This window comes from Pimephales promelas, chromosome 1 (assembly GCF_988280905.1).
Source record: "Pimephales promelas chromosome 1, fPimPro1.hap1.1, whole genome shotgun sequence".
Lineage (NCBI taxonomy): Eukaryota > Metazoa > Chordata > Actinopteri > Cypriniformes > Leuciscidae > Pimephales > Pimephales promelas.
Window position 1 is genome coordinate 35,243,324 of NC_142769.1, and position 19,562 is coordinate 35,262,885.

General features: G+C 35.4%; 1 protein-coding gene across 2 annotated transcripts; it reads left to right on the top strand.

Annotated features, from left to right (window-relative positions):
• Positions 1 to 423: 423 nt before the first annotated feature.
• nap1l4b (nucleosome assembly protein 1-like 4b) lies at positions 424 to 14,176 on the top strand. 2 transcript variants are annotated; one of them, XM_039666873.2, is made up of 15 exons: positions 424 to 545; positions 1,813 to 1,860; positions 2,329 to 2,425; positions 3,272 to 3,413; positions 6,133 to 6,219; positions 6,305 to 6,433; positions 6,664 to 6,735; positions 6,865 to 7,004; positions 7,084 to 7,229; positions 8,864 to 8,883; positions 9,158 to 9,277; positions 9,386 to 9,421; positions 9,533 to 9,580; positions 9,786 to 9,823; positions 12,378 to 14,176. In XM_039666873.2, exons 1-14 carry the CDS (start codon positions 491 to 493, stop codon positions 9,786 to 9,788), a joined length of 1,143 nt encoding a protein of 380 aa, XP_039522807.1. In that variant the 5' UTR covers positions 424 to 490; the 3' UTR covers positions 9,789 to 9,823; positions 12,378 to 14,176. The 2 variants fall into 2 exon arrangements, with proteins under 2 accessions (XP_039522807.1, XP_039522806.1); XM_039666872.2 differs by lacking the exon at positions 9,786 to 9,823 and having other exon boundaries at positions 425 to 545.
• The last annotated feature ends 5,386 nt before the right edge of the window (positions 14,177 to 19,562 follow it).

Here is a 19,562-nt window from a genome sequence, read left to right on the forward strand (position 1 = left end):
ATTTTTTTTTTTGTACAATTACTGCAATCAATTGTTGGGGTCGTATAGACCCAGAAACCCAGTGTAAACAGGAAACGAAGACCATTTGATTAATGAGCCGAGAATCGGCACTTGGAATGGGAACTTCAATACCTAATAGCAGAAATGTTACAAATGAAACGTGCTAGAAATGTATTAAAACATGGAAAAAAAAAACATTTGAGATGAAAATTAATGTTGGTATACTTTATTGTAAATGCAAATTATATTTAGGTTCTAAGTTACTTTATTGTGTGTATCGTATTCATGGCTGCAATAAATTAAATTAAGATGCGTTAAATGACAATAACTGTGCTTTATTTGAATGTTTAGAGAGCATGTAATATGCTACTCCCTGATATTCGCCGAAACGAAATCCGATTTATTTCAGCGAATCGGTTCTGTCGAACAATTCATTTCAAAGAACCGGTTCAAGTGGTCCAACACATCACCGAGTAATACTGACCAGCCAATGCGCTTCAGCTTTACTGCCGAGTCCATCAGCCGAACAACACCCGCTGATTCAGGTAAGAACAGCAATCTCCCTAAAACAAATAAATGTTTCACCAAAATGACGCATTGTACTTTAAAATACATGATATATTATGCATTTCCAGTTTATGAATGGGTGATATTTTCGTGGTTGTAAATTAGTGTGCTGCAGCTTGTGTTTCACTGCATGCCATCTTTGTTTTGATAAAGTTACGAGCGACTATTATGAATTGTTACAGCTTCAATATAAGTCAGTTAGCAAGCAATGATCCTGTAGCTAGCCTGTTAAACGCGGCAGAGATAGTCGAAGCTCGGACCCTGAATGTGTTTTTGTGAGGGTCTGTTAGCCGGCTAACCTGTGACATTTACACTTCAGCCGTGACCCGTATACAGTGTTCGTTTGGAGATCGTCCAGTGTCCGCCCTCTGTCCCTATTATGACCCCCTCCATTCACATGTGCTAAACTCTGTGGTTGTGGAGATTATGAGATCTGGTCTGATTTGTTATGGTCTGGATGGGGCTAGTTTAGCGTGTTAGCTGCTAGCATGAGTGTGTATCTCTGATGGGCGTCAACATGACACATCTGCTTGTAATACCTTTACTTATTGATTTTGATTATTGATTTTGATGGCATGCTAACATAAGCAACTTAAACGTTTATTTGAAACAAGGACTATTTAGCTTTCTCTTACCAGCCTATTCTATGCTAGGCAAAGTTTCCATCAAATTAATACAATTATAATAAACAGAATAAATATTATTTTTCAAGCTAAGACGTTTCCAAAGTATTTAGTTAGCCTAATTCTAATACTTTTTATAATTGTTATCAAGAGCATGTCATTATGTTTAATAGTAGTCATAATAAAAAATGGCTTCTAATACCAAGTTATCTGTTTTATTTTAGTTAAAATAACTTTATCATTTAATAATGATACAACAGTTCTATGGAATTATCACCATGGCACATTTGGTGTTGTTAAATCATGTGGTTATAATTTGTTTTTAAGTAACAATAAATTCAAGTCACTGTCCATGATGAAAGCAGTGAAATATTTTACACAAATGGATACTGCGTTGGTTTTCATGATTAAAAAATAATTCACTTCTGATTCTGTTATTGAGGGCCATTTAGGTTCATTACACTGATGTTTTGGTTGTGCATTTCCCAGTATTAGTGGTTTTTAATACATTTTGGGTTTTTTAATAAATATTAGTTCTAAATATTAAGTCTAGTTAATTTAATTATCTACTTTCGTCTTAACTAATAGGTAAAAATGTTGTACATTTTGTCATTTTTCGTAGAATATTTGAGCTGTGGTAGCAAGATGGATGCTGACAAGGAAGCCAAAGGTAAAGGAACTAGGAATTCTTGGTATTGTCTTTGATTATTATCAAGCTCACAACATACTGATACATTTATGAGCTGGCAGAGAAAATGTTTTTAATGTGTCGTGTGTTACTGATTCATGGTGCTGCTCGGACAAAAGCCAGTATAAAGTTTCGGTGTAAAAGTTTCATGAAGCTTCTGCACATCACTATTGTCAATGATTTAATGGAAAAGATTTTGTAGGATCTCTTAAGAAGTCTTGCAAACCTGCTGAGACCAGTATTAAAGTCTAAAAAATAAAATATGAAACAATAGTGGTGTGTTTCACTGTGCTGAACATGATTGATTTTATGCTTCCTTTAAAGTGCATGTTTGTTTCTGGAAAGGAATATGTGTAGTATATAAACATGCTTTGACTTGGAGACATTTGACCGATAAATAATGATTTAGTGCATTCATTTTAAATGCTGGTGATGGCATGTTATTTTCAGGTAAGATGTGTGACCAGGTGATGCAGAACCCACAGGCATTGGCAGCTCTTCAGGACAAAATAGACAGTGTCTCACATAGTGCTTCCATCATGGACAGGTAAGCAAGACACAGAAGTTGAAACGCTATGGCTGTTTCATACAAACCAAACTAATAACTTGGAACCAAAGAGAGACTAACAGGACTTTTTTCCTTGTCATGTCATCCTATTTTTATTGTTTCCTATCTTAAGAAAACTATTTCCCCGACTGGATGCGTCTCATATTTCCTGCGTGGAATTTTAAAACTGCACTTTGCATTTTCATTGTTTCTAATGTTACATAGAGAGACAACCCTGCAAGTGTAATATAACCGTCTGTCTAAAGGGGGAAACTCTAGTCAGGCCATCTGCCTGCAACCTAAAATCTGTCTCTGCTTGTATAGTTATCACACAGAAGTCAGCCCTAATGGTGTGTACACATTTATTCTGTCAGATTGAGGATTACCAGAGAGAAGTCTCACACCCATGAATGCTAATTTTACTTCCTGATTTTGGTTATAGTTGTAGTGTTCATGAAAACAATGACACAGACAACAGTATTTCCACTAAACAATAATTAATTTGACCAATTATTGGCAAGACCAAACTGGCAAGACCAAATATAAAGCTTGTGGAAAGGGTGCTGTTGGGTCAAGCAGTCAATTACATTAGAGCAATTGCAGCACAAACCTTATCTTTTCTGTTTACATGAAGCATATTACTTTTTAAATACGCATAAACTATTACCTGAGTTCTCAGAAGTTTGCGATGTGATTTGAATGGGGATCTTGTATGTGATGCTCTTACTTCAAACCAATCTGTTGACCCCAGAGAGCAGGGAAATGCACCAGTCCAGCTGTGCATTATCGGACACCCATCTGCTCACATGATGTCTGTCTTCTCTTCCTCTATAAACTTCTGTCCAGCTTACCGAAGTCTGTGAAAAGAAGAGTCAATGCCTTAAAGAATCTTCAGGTTAACAGCACACACATCGAAGCCAAGTTTTACAAGGAGGTGCATGAGCTGGAGAGAAAGTATAGCGCTCTTTATCAGCCGTTATTTGACAAAGTGAGTTTGTGTGTTTGTGTTTGTATACACTTTATATATATATATATATATATATATCACAATAATATTGTTTTTACTGTATTTTTATCAAATTAGTCATGTGAAAAAGAAAGAACACCCTTTTGAATTTTATGGTTTTACGGATCAGAACATAATAAAATAAATTGGTCTTTGGCAGGTCTTAAAATCAGGTAAATACAACCTCAGATGAACAAAAACAATGACATTATTATATTGTGTCATTGTTTATTTTACAAAAACTAGGCTAAAATGGAGAAGCCATGGGTGACAAACTAAGTACCTCCTTACTGCTTCCATAGGAATTAAGAGGTAAATAACAGTCAGGCACTGCTAATCAACTGCTTTTGATTAATTGATCACCAACAAGCATAACCAACTCTATAAAAGCAGAAGTTTGGGTAGTTTGCTGATCTGGAGTATTCAGGTGTGTGTTAATACAATGTCAAAAGGAAAAATATTAGCAATGATCTTAGAGAACCAATTGTTTCTCCCCATCAATCTAGGAAGTGTTACAAAGGCCATTTCCCGACATTTTCAAGTGGGAATCCCAGCAAATTCACCCCAAGGTCAGACTGTGCAAATGCTCAGAGAAATCGCTAAACGCTCAAGAACTAAACCTCAGACTCTACTGGCCTTAGTTAACATGTTAAATGTTGAAGTTCAGAACAATTAGAAAAAGACTGAACAAGTAATGGTATGTTTGGAAGGGTTGCCAGGAGAAAGCTTCTTCTCTATATAAAAGAACATGGCGGCATGGCTTAGGTTTGCACATTTTTATATGAACAGACCACAAGACTTCTGGAACAATCTCCTTTGGTCAGACGAGAGTAAAGTGGAGATGTTTGGCCAAAATGCACAGGCCACTTCATTAAGTCGACCATGAACTTCTTTATATACCAAAGTATTCTTGAGTCAAATGTGAGGCCATCTGTCCGACAGCTAAAGCTTTGCTGAAATTGGGCCATGCAACAGAAAAATGATCCCAAGTACACCAGCAAATCTACAACAGAATAGTTGAAAAATAACAGAGTCCAGGTGTCGCGCTGACCCAGTTAATGTCCAGACCTCACCCTGATGGAAATGCTGTGGCATGACCTTAAGAGAGCTGTGCATTAACAAAGGCCCACAAAACTCAAAGAAATGATGGAACGTTGTAAACAACTGTGGACCAAAATTCCCCCAGAATGATTTGAGACTGATAAAGACATATAGAAAATAATGACATATAGAAAATAGTTATCGCTGTTAAAGATAGCTCTACAGGCAGTGGTGGAAGAAGTACTGAATCTCAGTACTTAAGTAAAAGTACAAATAAACAGATAAATATTTACTTTAGTAAAAGTAGAAGTAACACAATGACAACCATACTTAAGTAAAAAGTACTTGATTTTAAATGTACTTTAAGTATTAAAAGTAAAAGTACTTGCATAACAATTTATTCTCTTAATGTCTATTTTTTTCTAATGATTAATAAAACATTTAATTCTAACTAGTTCCACCTAATACTCCTATAATGATGTTCAATGATTATGGAAAAAAATTGTAGTCACCATTTCTGAAACAAGCTTGCAATTAGGCAATATAGCTACACATCATGCTTATCCTTACTATATATTAATAACTATGTTTGGCAGTAAACGCAATTAATTTATGGTGTAATTCTGAACCTCTTGGCTTGCCATAGGCTAATCCTAACCAAATGTATAGGCCTATTACACACGGTGCGTTTCCTATGCACATAAAAACTAATTTTCGCGTATAAATTGCGCGATAAACACATTGCGTGCGAGACGCATTTAGTGTGACCGGGTTAATATAACAATGGCAACCAAACGTCACTGGTGAGACAAACGTGCAACGAACGGATGGTCAGATTACGTTTTGGCAGGGGAAAAACTGATCAGAAAATGTAATGAAAAAGTAACAGAAGTTGTAGAAATGTAGTGGAGTAGAAAGTATAATAATTGCTGCAACATGTAACAAAGTAAAAGTAAAAAGTATGCACTATTTATTCTACTTAAGTAAAGTAAAGATACGTGAAAAATGTACTTAAGTAAAGTAACAAAGTGTTTGTACTTCGTTACATTCCACCACTGTCTACAGGTAATTCAATCATAGGGTGCGCTTAGTTTATCAGGGATGGCTTCTCGATTTTGCCTTTATTTTTGTTAAATAAATCATGACATGGTGTAATATACCGTGTGTTGTTCATCTGATATTGTATTTACCTAATTTCAAGACCTGCTAAAGGGTATTTTTTTTTATTATGCCCCGTTACATAATACCATAGAATTCAAAAGGGTGTCCTTTCTTTTTTTTTTTACAATACTGTTTCTATAAATGATATGCGCGCACATAGTACATATGTATATATATATATATATATATATATATATATATATATATATATATATATATAAATATGTATTATTCTTTAATTGTAATACATTGTTATGCGTTATCATATATTTAAATATTTTTAAACCGAAAACCAATGATAGAATAAATAGCTCTGATCATTGGCCTTCTATTCATTGTGAATGAATTCAATATTCATTCAACCTCAGTGTCCTGTAGGTTTCAGAATGGCTCTAAAGCACAGAAAAACTTTTGAGCAGATTGCAAACTTTCCTTTTAATATGTCTCCATGGTATTGGTATGATATGACTCTCTCAAGTGATATTTTTTATTTTTCTAGAGAAGAAAATTTGTGTCTGGAGAAGTGGAACCCACTGATGAGGAGTGTGAATGGCAGAGTGACCATGAGGATGAAGCAGCATTAGCAGTGAATATTATCTGACCACTCTCATTGAAATCAGATCTGATGCTGACAGAAGAGCAGTACTCCAATGCAGGCTTTTCTTTTTCAGGAAGATCTGAAGAAGAAAGCTGCTATAGGGGAAAAGACAGAAGATGCTAATGAGGAAAAGCCCAAGGGAATTCCAGAGTTCTGGCTCACCATATTCCGGAGTGTGGACATGTTGAGCGATATGCTGCAGGTGAACCAACAGCAGAAACCTTTTCCTCTGACGTCTCTATTCTATTCTTATTAATGATTATTTAATGTTTGTTTTCGCCCTGTAACTTCATATTATGAATACATTATATTACATATTTATTAAAATAATAATGAATACAGTGTCATGAAAAAGACATGGTAATATTCAAACACCACAATTTTTCCCAGCACATTTTAAATTAAAAGAAAGCTTGTGCTCTTTCTCAACAGGAGCATGACGAACCAATACTTAAACATCTTCAAGATATTAAAGTGATATTTTCTGGTCCTGATCAGCCTATGGTAAGGACAATAATTTAAAGGGTCATGATTATTTTAGATTGAACCGTGTGTGTGTTGCTGGACAAATCAGAGAATTTAAAATGTATTATACTATATCTTTATTATTATTATTAATCCTGTATTTTACAGAGCTTCACATTAGAGTTCCATTTTGAACCCAATGAATACTTTACCAACACAGTCCTCACAAAAGTATACAAAATGAAATCGGAGCCAGACGCAGAGGATACGTTTTCGTTCGAGGGACCAGAAATCATGGACTGTGAGGGGTGAGCAGTTAATCAGAAAGACCTGCTCGTATGGTCAACAGACTCTGACCCTGTTTCATTCATCTCTCCTCTCCGACAGGTGTGAAATTGATTGGCACAAAGGCAAAGATGTGACGGTTAAAACAATCAAGAAGAAGCAGAAGCACAAAGGCAGAGGGACAGCGAGGGTCATCACCAAACAAGTCCCCAATGACTCTTTTTTCAACTTTTTCAACCCTATTAAAGGTACACAATATAACAGTTGTGCATGTGAACTTTTATGAATGCTAATAACAGGAAAATGAGACTGGTAGGTTGAATACTTTGGGAAATCATTAAGGTGTAATTAATTTATATTCTTTACATACAAACTGATTAGGTTGTGTGTTAGTTTGGAAGGCACACATGGAAATGTTTGTTTTTAGTACATCTCACCAAACCCACACTACCAAACAATCATGTTAAACCCAGTAAACTTTGAGATTATTACTTGTGACATTAGAGCAAAATATATGGATATGATATATGTATAAAACTAAATTGAACAACTTTTTTTCTATTTTCATTCATTATTTTTATTAAACGTGGATCTTTATTTGCATTAAAAATCCTATTGCTGCTATTGTACTCATTTTGTAAATGTAAGAATTTAATTACATTTTTTTACTTGGAGCGCTTAATGCAAATGTAATTGGTCACAATTATAAAATTAGGTGATTGATTTTTTTTTTTTATGCCACATCATCTTTATTTTCAAAGTGCTTTATTCAATACAGATTGTTTCAAAGCAGCTTTACAAGGACAAACTGAAAATAATAATTCTCAAATGCAAACTGAGTTCATTTTGACTATACAGTAACGTTAAAAATAAAAAAGTGTAATTTTTCTTTTAAAGTCAGTTCACTGTTGATTCAGTTCAAATCATCAATTTTTTAATTAGTTCAATTAATCTATAAAGCAGCTCTGCAGAAAATAGTGAAGTCAATGTGCGTCTCAGTTCAGTTCTCATCAAATAGTATCAGTGCAGTCAGATCAATAATATTGTTTAATATTAAGTGTTCATCAATTAAATAAGCTAGAGGCGACTGTGACATGGAAGCTAAACTCCATCAGGTGAAAGAGTGGAGAAAAAAATACTGAAGAGAAACTCAGTCCGAGGGCCAGTTCTCCTGTGGCCAAAGAATGATCATAGTGTGTGATTATGATTCCGGGATCACTGGAGTATTTAATCTAATTCCTTCTGCTTTAATTAGAGACAAATGTATGAGGTTAATCACAGTCTGTCACCGTCAATTTACTGTATTGATTTTGTGTAATTGTGAAGACACTATTTATTTTTCATCAAACTATATAGTATACAAAACAACTTTAAGCAACAAATTATAATAAACAAATTCTAATTTAACTAATTAACTTTACATACAATTAAAAAAAAAAAGTACTTTACTCCTGCGTTTTAAAAACGTGGCTCTCCTATTCGAAAACAATTGGAAACATATGCTAGCTGCGGGGAAAAAAAATACTTTGGTGGACACACGGCCTAAAAAGCAGAGGAAGTGAATATGATCGACATTGTGTGATGTCACGATAAGTCTCAATATAGTTCTTTAACTGAGTTTAGTTACTTTAGGTTCCTTGTTATATCCCATTTTTATCAAAAATACTTTTTTGTATTAACATTATTTATAGCTATAGTATTGTTTACAAACTGCTGTATTTAAGCCCTCTTAAATTTTGATTGTACATATTAATATATGAGCTGTAGTTTTGTATTAAGTAATTATCAGATGAATATTTATATTCTGTCCTTCAGATGTTTAACATACTGCAGGTTTACTTTTTGCTATCACATGAAGTCACCAATATTTTTTCTGTTTTAGTTTCACCAGATAAAGAGTTGGTAAGTATTTTGTTACTTTATCCTTTTTGGTTTTAGCTCATCCTGTTTAGTTTTATCTAGGCATTTAGTTTGTATGAGACCAATTAAATGTAATTTGAGGATTTTTATTGCCAATAAAATATGATTTTTGCCTGCCTTTTCCACCACCATGCCTGTTCTGATTAGTTTACTTTGAAAGTTTAAAGAATCATTTCAGACATCTAGATATAATTAGACTTAATTTTTCATCTTCAAATTATCAGAAAAGTTGATATAATTCCTTTGTGTTCAACAGGATGAGGATTCCGAGTTCACCTTAGCCACAGATTTTGAAATTGGTCATTTCTTCAGGGAAAGAATCATTCCGAGAGCAGTTTTGTACTTCACAGGAGAAGCTCTGGAGGATGACGAAAGTGTACGTGTTTTCAAACAACTGTTTTTGTCTTACAATGTCTATGGTTCCGCAGAATAGTTCCTGTGTGCATTAATTTCTAATATACATTCATTTCTGTGTTTGTGTCAGTTTGAGGAAGAGGAACTGGATGAGGGTGAAGAGGAGGTGAGTTCATGGAGCAATCCGTGTTTTATAAAACTTCACAGTGTAATAAGTGACATTTTATTTGATATCAAGTTGCAGTTGTGTAGCGCAAGTGTGTTTTGTGTGAAATAGGACCAAGATGAGGAGGATGAGGAAGATGAAGAGGAGGGAGATTCCAAGGTGAGTTTGGATTTAGATTATAACTTGATCTGAATGACTTGAATTTGAAAAGGAATTACTGCATTGTCTCTTTGTTTAGCTGACCTCACTCTCTGTAACTTAATGTTCTGTTCTGTTTTTTCTTTGGATGAATGTTTGTGGTGTATTTGCATGTTTGATGATTAATGCTGATTGCGGTTGTTTTCTACCTCCTGTTCTGCCCTAGTGACAGGCATAAGTCATTCTCACCTCATACATTTCTAGGTAAGAAAGAAATGTCATGAGTCCACTAACCTTTGCCTTGACATCCCCCTCGGCCTCATCCCTCTCCTCACGTCTGCTATCCCATGCCCACAGCGACCCTGTAACATTGTATTGAACCATTCATTTCCCTTTATCATATTATCAAGGCCTTGCCCAAAATCTCAGTACATGACTGTAAAAGAACAGAGAAGAGGACAGAATCACGACTGGCTGTATTAGAGAATTTGGGGCAATGTCCTTCCAGCCATTTTGCTCTATGTATACCCTGTAGTCTTTTCTCCCCACAATCTTGCTGAATAATTCTTGATGGTTTTTAGTAGGTCAAGAACCTTTCCAGCTCAGATATATGGTATTCTTTTTTGAATACAAAATATTTTGCTATAACTTACTATTGCTATAAAATCCATTTATTCAAGCAAAAAGCACTGATTTTAGACCCTGACCCTGAAGTGTTTCAGTATTGGGTTTTTTTTTCTTTTATGTCTTATATTAAAGGGATAATATCATACACTACTTTTCAAAAGATTAGGATTAAGTATTGTTTTTCTTAAGCACCAAATTCATGTCAAAGAATTTAGATATAGAAAGCCGGTGCACTCGTGTTACTTTGAATGGGAGAAAGTGTAATTCCCATCCTCTAAATGAAAGAGCCAATTGGTTATGGCATTGCATCACTGCAGCTGCCTTTAGAAGCTCCGGTTCCTGCACATGCCTGAAAAATGCATTTTTTTTTTTTTGTCATGATTTGAGCGTTTAGAATCCAAATTTATGAGATTTCTTTGGTAAAGTCAAATATGAAATGTAATTGTAAGCTTGGTGAACAGCTTTGGAGAATTTGACGTCTCCCCATTCAGATAGATAGGAGCTGCAATTGCATGGCTGAGAGGCGTTTCAAAGATGCCCGCCAAGTGAAATGACTTGTCTGAGAGGGACTTTGATCATGTGACAATGAAGACAGGAGTATTTCACAATATTACTGTTTTTACTGAATGTTTGATGAAATAAATGCAGCCTTGGCGAGCATAATAGACTTTTTAAAAACATTAGCTTAACATTATCTTGAACAGTAGTGTACATTCTTTGGTCACTATGGTCCAAAGTGCCCTAGTGAAAAACAAAAACAAAATGTATTTTAAAAATACATAAATTTCCTTTTAGCTATACTACAAACTCATTAACATATTTACTGACATATCGCTTGAGACTTACTGATATAAATATTATAATTAAAGTTCATTTGGAGTACTTCTTTCTTAAAATTAAGCCTGAAATGTGTTTAAATGTCACTATTAGTAAAGATAGTTTAACCTCTGATTAGTCTTTAAATACAAGATATTTAAGTCTACCTTAAGTATACTTGCAATAGTTCACAATCAAATATACTTAAGTATATCTTTAGTTGGTCCTCAGCACTATTTCTGGATAGCTAAAGTGTATTAAGTGCAAAATTAGTTCCAATTTAGCAGACGTTTAAGGGATACTCCACTTTTTTTTTTTTTTTGAAATAGGCTCATTTTACAACTCCCCCAGAGTTAAGCATTTGAGTTTAACCGTTTTCAAATGCATTCAGACGATTTTCTGATATTTAGAGGAATATCAGTACCAGACAGTTTCTGGTCTCATTGACTTCCATAGTTGGAAAAAAATATATACAATGGAAGTCAATAAGACCAGAAACTGTCTTTTTACTGATATTCTTCTAAATATCAGAAAGTCGGCTAAATGGATTCTAAAACGGTTAAACTCAACTGTTTAACTCTGGGGGAGTTGTAAAATGAGCCTATTTCCCAATAAAGTGGAGTACCTCTTTAAGTATATACATTTAGTTTTACAAAAGTACAATTGTAGGGTATTTATATTAAGTACATCAATATGTACATGTATTTGTAGTATACTTAGCATAACATAATTGTATTTCAAATACATTTTAGTATATTTATTTTTCTCTAGCGCCAATTATAATGTTAGTCAAATTTTATTTTTGTTTTGTTTTTTGTTTTTTTCCCCTCAAACTGTTTTATTGACCATTTCAGTCACTTCACCATGACTGGATGGGCCAATTTAATACTGTGTAAACAGAAACTGAAGGATTTTACTGAATAGTTTAGCTGTTTATTAGTGGAGGAAGTTATGGATTTTTGTCTTCATAAATTAACCTTTTTTAAGTTGATGGGAGATTTGATTCATTGTAATATTACCCCTTCATGCTAAACTACTGCTTCAAATAACCATTTCCTTCGGTGGATCAGGCTTTGGTGAAACACGCTTTCTCCCATTTAGTGATAGTGATGTATCTGCAGTACAAAAGAGTGGTGATTCACTTTAGATTCCCTCACACTTTTATCTTAATGACTGTATTCGCATTGTTAATCCTACAGATGCCTAGAGAGATGTGTCAGTGTAAATGTGCTTTCATTAGCCACTCTTCTGTTATGAAGATATATCTCCCTTTCTCCTCTGCACTCTTCCTGCCTCAAGTTGCAGATAGAGTATTAAGTTATTGAATATAAAAGTCTCTCTCCTTCTCCATCCCTGTCTATTTTCTCTTTTCCAGCCCGTGGATCCTCAGCCTGCAGAGTGCAAACAACAGTAGTTTGAAGCGCTAACTCCTGCCACTGTCAAACCCCATCAGCTCTGTAGTGCTGCATACAGTCTCTGCTGAGCACACAGTCTAACAAAACAACATGATGATGCAGTACATTGGAAAATTAGTTTTTTTTTTTGTTTGTTTTTTATCCAGCAAAATTTGATTGCTTTAGAATTAACTTGCTATAATACAACAAACAGTATTTATAAATTGGGCAATTCCACATTACATGCAGCCTCAGAATAATATATATATATTTATACAACTGTTCATTCTAGTTCTCGAATCAGACTAGCTGAGAGACTTTTCCAGCCGTGTGATATTTCCCCAATATCAGCATTGAAACCATTTCACCATCTGCATCATGGCATTTGTAACATTTTTCACAGAGAGTCGTGGCAGATGAGCAAACCACCATCATTTTATAAATATTACAGTTATTGTGTCATGGAATGTAGATTTAAGAGGTTTTTTTTAGCCGAGAATGTATTTAAAATGATTTAAAATGAACTTTTCCAGTGCTGATACTGGGGGAATATCGCATGGCTGGAAAAGGCTCTCTGTTGTATGTGTGTACATAATGACTTCAGACATGCGGTTACATAATGCATAGCCAAAAAAAGTTGACTTTTTGAAACAAGGTTCTCAAAACAGGTTTGAAACAATCTTGCATTTTTATTTAACTTGCAAGCATTGTGTCTTCACATTCAGACAGATCAAATTTTAAGCCTGAATTCAAATAAATGGGATTGTATTCTAACTTCCTGTGCACATATAACCTTTGTCAAGGTTGTTTGTATTTAACAAATAGATTCTTTACTCAATTTTGAAGTGTTCTGTGTCATGGGCATAACCTTTTTGTTTTGTTTTTGTTTTTTTTATATAAACAGCATATCTATTTATTTACTTTTTGAACAAAACAGCATGTTTATGCACTTATTTATGGAAATGTGTGGACTGTTGCTAGCTAGCTACCAACTAATATACGGATTATACCTTGCAGGCATCAAGAAGTTGTGTTTGATCATATCCGGCTACTTTGCAATATGGATGTCTAACATTTTTATCTTTCACTTGAAGATCATAATTAAAAGAAAAAAAAAAGGAATCCCTGCACTCCACTACTTTAAGTACCTATATGCTTAATCGATGTATTTTCATTTTGTTTATATGTACTTAAATATACATAAAATCCATAATGCTGGAATTGCTCAATTTAGATACTGTATATAGTAGTCAAAGACAATAGGGCGAAAGTCCACTGCCAATGGTCACTGAATTCTGAGTGAACTGCAGATGATTACACGTCCTGAAAGTCACATGTTTTATGTGAGCACCATTTTTTGAGATACATCATCACATCCCAAAGTTGACCGAATAATTTATTTTGTGACTTGATCTCATAGGTTACTCAGGGTTTTTTATGCCAAGATGACAGTGTGCGAGTATCCAGCATTGTGAAACTGTTGATATCTAACCTGCTTAATGTTCTCTTTTGTCTTGTAAAAGAACTAAATCTTTTAGTTATTACAGAGTTGATTATATATCTTGTTTTCCATCTTTTTATTTTTGTTTTGAACTCTCTGTGTTGGTCTTGTGCTTCTTGGTGGATCCCTGAGAGAATATGTTTTGCTGATGTATGTCCTGTACCTAGTTAATTATAGCCCCTTTTAGCATTTTAAAAATGATTTTGCTGTACTGCCCAAGCACTTACTAAAAAAAACAACAACAAAAAACTTCAACGATTAAACATGTTTATTGCCAAAGAGAGTGATCTGATTTACTAGCTACTGATTTACGCCAACCATTTCTTTGTCAAAGCATTTCAGGTCTGCATTTAATTTTTAAAATGGAATTAAAACCACAATGAAAATACTTCAATGAAAACCTCAGCTTAATTATTTTGAAATGATTAAAAATACTTAAGTTATAAGTTATCCATCTGTTGTGGCAGTATGTGGTGTTATTGTGAAGGCTAATAATGACATCAAAGCATGCAAAATTCACAATTTCTTCAAAAAGCACACGTTCCTGTTTTGGTCCTATTAGAGGAAAACTCGTTTTCTATTCCTACACCCTGGTGTGGTTTTGAAACAAGCGAGAGCTGAACTCTGCAAGACAGAGTTTGCACACCTCTGGGCTAATACACGTTTTGGTGCTAAACTGTTTTGGAGTCATTTAGGCAATTTCTTCTAAGGTCAAATCGAAAGAAAAGGCCATGTAATAGAGTTCTTCAGAGGTGTTGTTATTAGGTGCATTTTTCCTAATATTGTCTGAAAGGGGGCTCTGCAACCACTTTCCCTGACTCACTTTTTCATTTTTATTTGAGCAAAGCGAAACGTACTCGGTTATTAACGTAACCTCGGTTCCCTAAAAGTAGTAGGGAACGACTACTACAGTGGGGAAACTCCTTTCCTCAGATTTATTGAAACCTATATTCAAAGCACATTGCAACTGCACAGTGAGTGACTGGCTCACTGATTGGCTGTGCTGCAGCAACTGCGCATCCAATGGCGAAGGCGCCTCAGAGCACCGATAAAGGGAACCCTCATTTGCCATTATAACAGGTTTAAATCGGCTGAAGCTTTCTTGAATCTTCCTTACTCTCAGGGAATTGTTGCGTAAGTAACCAAGAACATTCCCTTTCGAGAACAATCATTTGGTATTGCATAGCTATACCCTGTGGGGACGCAAATCGCAATATAAAACGCTGCACCAACTGGCTGCAACTGAAGCCCTGTTTTTGACCCCCGTTCTGTTTTTGACCCCTTCCGCCTTCAGAACTGCCTTAATTCTATGAGGCATTGATTCAACAAGGTACTGAATTTATTCTTTTGGCTGTGTGACATTCATGGTGCATTATCCAGCTGGAAGACAGAGGATGGGTACATGGTGGCCATGAAGGGATATGGTCAAACAATTCTTAGGTAGGCTGTGGCATTTAAACAATGCTCAATTGGCACTAAGGGGCCTAAAGTGTGCCAAGAAAACATCCCCACACCATTACACCACCACCAGCCTGCACAGTGCTAACAAAGCATGATGGATCCATGTTCTCATTCTGTTTACGCCAAATTCTTACCCTGAGGAGGTTCAACAGAAATTCGACTGGTACTGAAATAGAACCACTTCACTCAACAAATATTAATTTTCCTATTTTATTTCACACGTGCATGTAATTGCCCCCAACAATAAACAATATAAGGAAACCAACAGTGTTTTTCTCTGTGTAAATGTCGCTCCGGGTGAAGTGACAACTAGGGAGGCACCTAGTGGAAGGGGGCTGGGAACCCGTGTGTTGTGTGCTTGAAACAAGCTCTTGATGTGTGTTTTTTTTTCCGTGAAATCGTGACGTATTTTTTCCAAAATGCTTTTATGAATAGTTAAAAAAGAGCAGTATTTATTTGTAATTGATAAATAAAATCAAACGTTTCAACAGTAGTCTACTTGTGCTGACATGCTTCTGCGTCAGTTTATTAAATGGAAGACACACACACAAACATATAATTTTTCCAGCAAATCAAAAATCATTATTAGTTGCTTTCTTACTAAATATGTTTTTTCTCATATTTATTTTTCTCTCTCTATAGAACAACCTTTCTTTACCTCCTCCATCTCATCCCTTCCCTCTTCGCAAATTTTCACCCTGCCTCTGTCCCCCACCATATCAGTTTATGAATATTCATCAGGTTCAGTCAGACTATACACTTCACAATTCTTGTTTGGAGCAGTTTGGTAATGACATTCAGCAGAGGGTCCAAACGTAGATAAGTGTACTCTTGGAAAGGGTTTCCCTCCCGCTGGCTAACAACACTCCCATTTATGGGATGTTCATGATGGCACCGTGGTCAGCCCCACTGAACGGATTCCTCCTGTCTCTAGCATGCACTGCTTTACGAGCGTTTAAAATCAACTTTTATGGTCATTATGATGAGAGCTCCATCTCTTTTTGACCACTATCCTCCTCTTCTTCACTACACAGGGAAATAGGGTTATGTTCATGGCTCCACAATGGAATCGTTTTTATGCAAACCTATTTTAGAACGGATGGGTTTAAGTCTATGTAGATTTATGCGACTATAGTGGGTTTAATATTGATGGACATGCCATCTAGGAGGTAGAATCCCTTTGAGGGTGGATCTCCACTGAACTGTGTACATTGTTAATGGGAAGGGCTGGACACAGCCGGGTTTTGTGTGACTAATAAGTGGTTTGCCTGAGGTGGAGACCAAATCACACTGCTATCAGCCACTCACACTCTGCTTTTGTCCAAATATATCTCCACCCTCTCTTATTCTCACATTTCCTCTTACTGTAGAACCCTTTTTTTCTAAGAGTATATGTAGAGAAGCTGCACAGTGTCATTCACACAAACATACCATCATGGTAACACACATGAAATAATAAAAAAAAATGCAATAAACATTATTTTAACGACATTAAATTTAACATAAAACCCTAATGTACATAATTGATTAGAAAAAAAACAAGAAAACTATGAGGAACCATATTTCAACAAAAATACATAAAATGTGAAGTGTCACACAGGGAATTGTGGGAATGTCTTTTTACGGTTTTTCACTGTAAATTATACAATGAGTTGTTCTTTTTCACTTTCAAAAACTGTATTTTACAGTAAAATTATATCACAGTTATTTACCATAGTACAGAAACTTTCTGTTAACCAATTAACAGTTTTGCCCTGTAGTCTTTTACCGTTAAAATCATGATTACTGTATTTTTTACACAATAATGTCAGTTACTTTGTTTATTTTTGCTCAGATAATAGTTCCAAACTTATAGCCACAGCAGATTCAGGAATCATCTAGGTCAGTGGTTCTCAACCTTTTTGACTCGAAAAGCCCTCTTGTAGGAAATATAGGCCAATTTTTCAGATATTTCTACTGGAACTATGAAATTCCTGCTTGTTTTCAAACTTTGTATTAACAGAAACTGGTTCCACACATTAATTAGGCTACTTAACCAATCAATTAAAACATCAGGATTAAAACAGGCAGAAATATGATTTCAGTTTATACTATGGTTTTATGTTTTGTAGCATTTTAATTTAGATTAGAGTTAGATTTTAAAGATAATAATAAAAAATAATGTCAATTTACTTTTTAATTAATTACATTCAAAATCATCCTGAGGCCCCCTATAGGTCCCAGTGGGTTATGTGGACATGTCACTACCTTCTAGTGTAATGAGAAACCTACTGATAATCCCCACCACTAAAATACACACTGACAATACAAACTATAGACGAGTGCTACAAAAGTCCAATTGCTTTCAGGTTAAATATCAGCAGTCTGCTCAGCCAATCAGATTTAAGAACTGACACTAACTGTTACATAAAATGTAATATTCATTGTTTCTTGCTGTGTTTCCCACCAGCTTCAAATATGCCATAACTTCTGAATGAGGAAATGTTAGTATAAATAATAATAATAATAAGCAAGCAATTGCTTGTTCACAAGGAAAAAAGGAAAGAGAGAGAGCTATATCATATCAAGCCAACAGGAATCATATTTTTAGAACAATAGTTCATACTTTGTTTGGAGTCCAGGAAAATAAGCCAAGCAAAAACAGACCTTCAATGTATTGTGGCGGTGAGATTTCAGGCTACTCCTTGGGTGTCACCCCATTCGTACAGTAGTAGCCTACATACCTTTCTACTCCCTCGCCACATGCCAGCGTATCAAAGTGGCACTGGACCATCAATTGTACAACTGAGCTTTTTGTCCTATATGTGCTGCTCCTGAGTCTCAGTAACCATGGTGACATGCTGACTGTGCCAAGCATACATTTGGTGCCCTTTCAATGACAGAAGAGTGGGGTAGTAACTGGGCAGGGCAGTTATTTACAACACTATCATATTTGGGGATTGGCTCTGCTGGTTCACTCTAAATAGATGATGGGTAATTTTGTCCAGACGAGAAAGCTGTGAGGCATTTATTTCCATACTTTGGATAATCTTAAAATCTTAAAAACATTTAAAAGCGCAATTCATGTCCTCATTTTGTGAGGACACCTAGAACCCGTCATGGCTACATTGAATGTCCCAGAGCTGAAAAGACTTTCCCAGTACATTTTGTATAAAACTTGAGTGCTATGTGCACCGCAAAAAGGGTCATAATTTTTTTAATGACTTTAAAAACACTTTTCTACAACTTCTACATTTCATGTGTCCCTTATTTAGAGTCCTTCAGTCTGAAAAATACTCTTTTGATTTTCTCATTCAGATGTAACAGTTCAATATGAATGAATACACACCGGATGAATACACATAGGATGAATTGAATACACAACGGAATAGAACACTTCTAAAATGTCTTCACTGACATGTATATTTTCAAGGATGTAAAGTTTATCCCATTCATTCACTAAATCGTGCAATGAACAGCATGACTCAGATTCAGATCAGGCTTAGGGCAATAAGGCTGCCTCTGACTTCTTCAAAGGCATCTGATTGCTTGCTTTCTTTTGCATCTTTTATAGTGAGATAAGACCTAAAATTAACTATAATTCTATATTGGTTTGACAAAACATACTTTTATGCAATCAGCAAAACTGATAAACTGCATGTCTTCGGGACTCTGAGGGAGCTCTCATTCATGCAAGCAGTTTATAACCCTAAACGAGCTCTGTTCGAGATGTGTAAGCAGCATAATTGTGTTTTGGGGTGTTTCTTCGTGTCTGTAACAAGTGCATATAATCGTTCTTTTTATTTGTTTTTGTTTGGAAGCAAAAGAAGCCCACCCTAAAAACAACAAGCACACAATCACTCCATTATGCCATGACAAAAGTGCCTTTGATGTGGTGGAAGCGGAGCAATCTAGAGTCACAACAGCACAGAGAGGCAGGAGATATTTACTGAGTGAACAACACACTCCGCTTACAGGAGCAGCTGCAGGAGGGACATCCCCGTTGTTTGATCTGTTTCAGTCCCTCTGCGGTTTGGATACGGTTACCCCCAGGAAGCCCATCGGTTTGCAGTTGGGACTTGAGAGAGATAAAATATCTTAGCCCATTCTGAACACGAGTGGCCCAAGGCAGTATCCGCATACACATACACTATAAAATATTAAAGTATGTACCATAAAACACACTTCCATGGCTAATGAATAAATCCTTACATAATAATCTCTA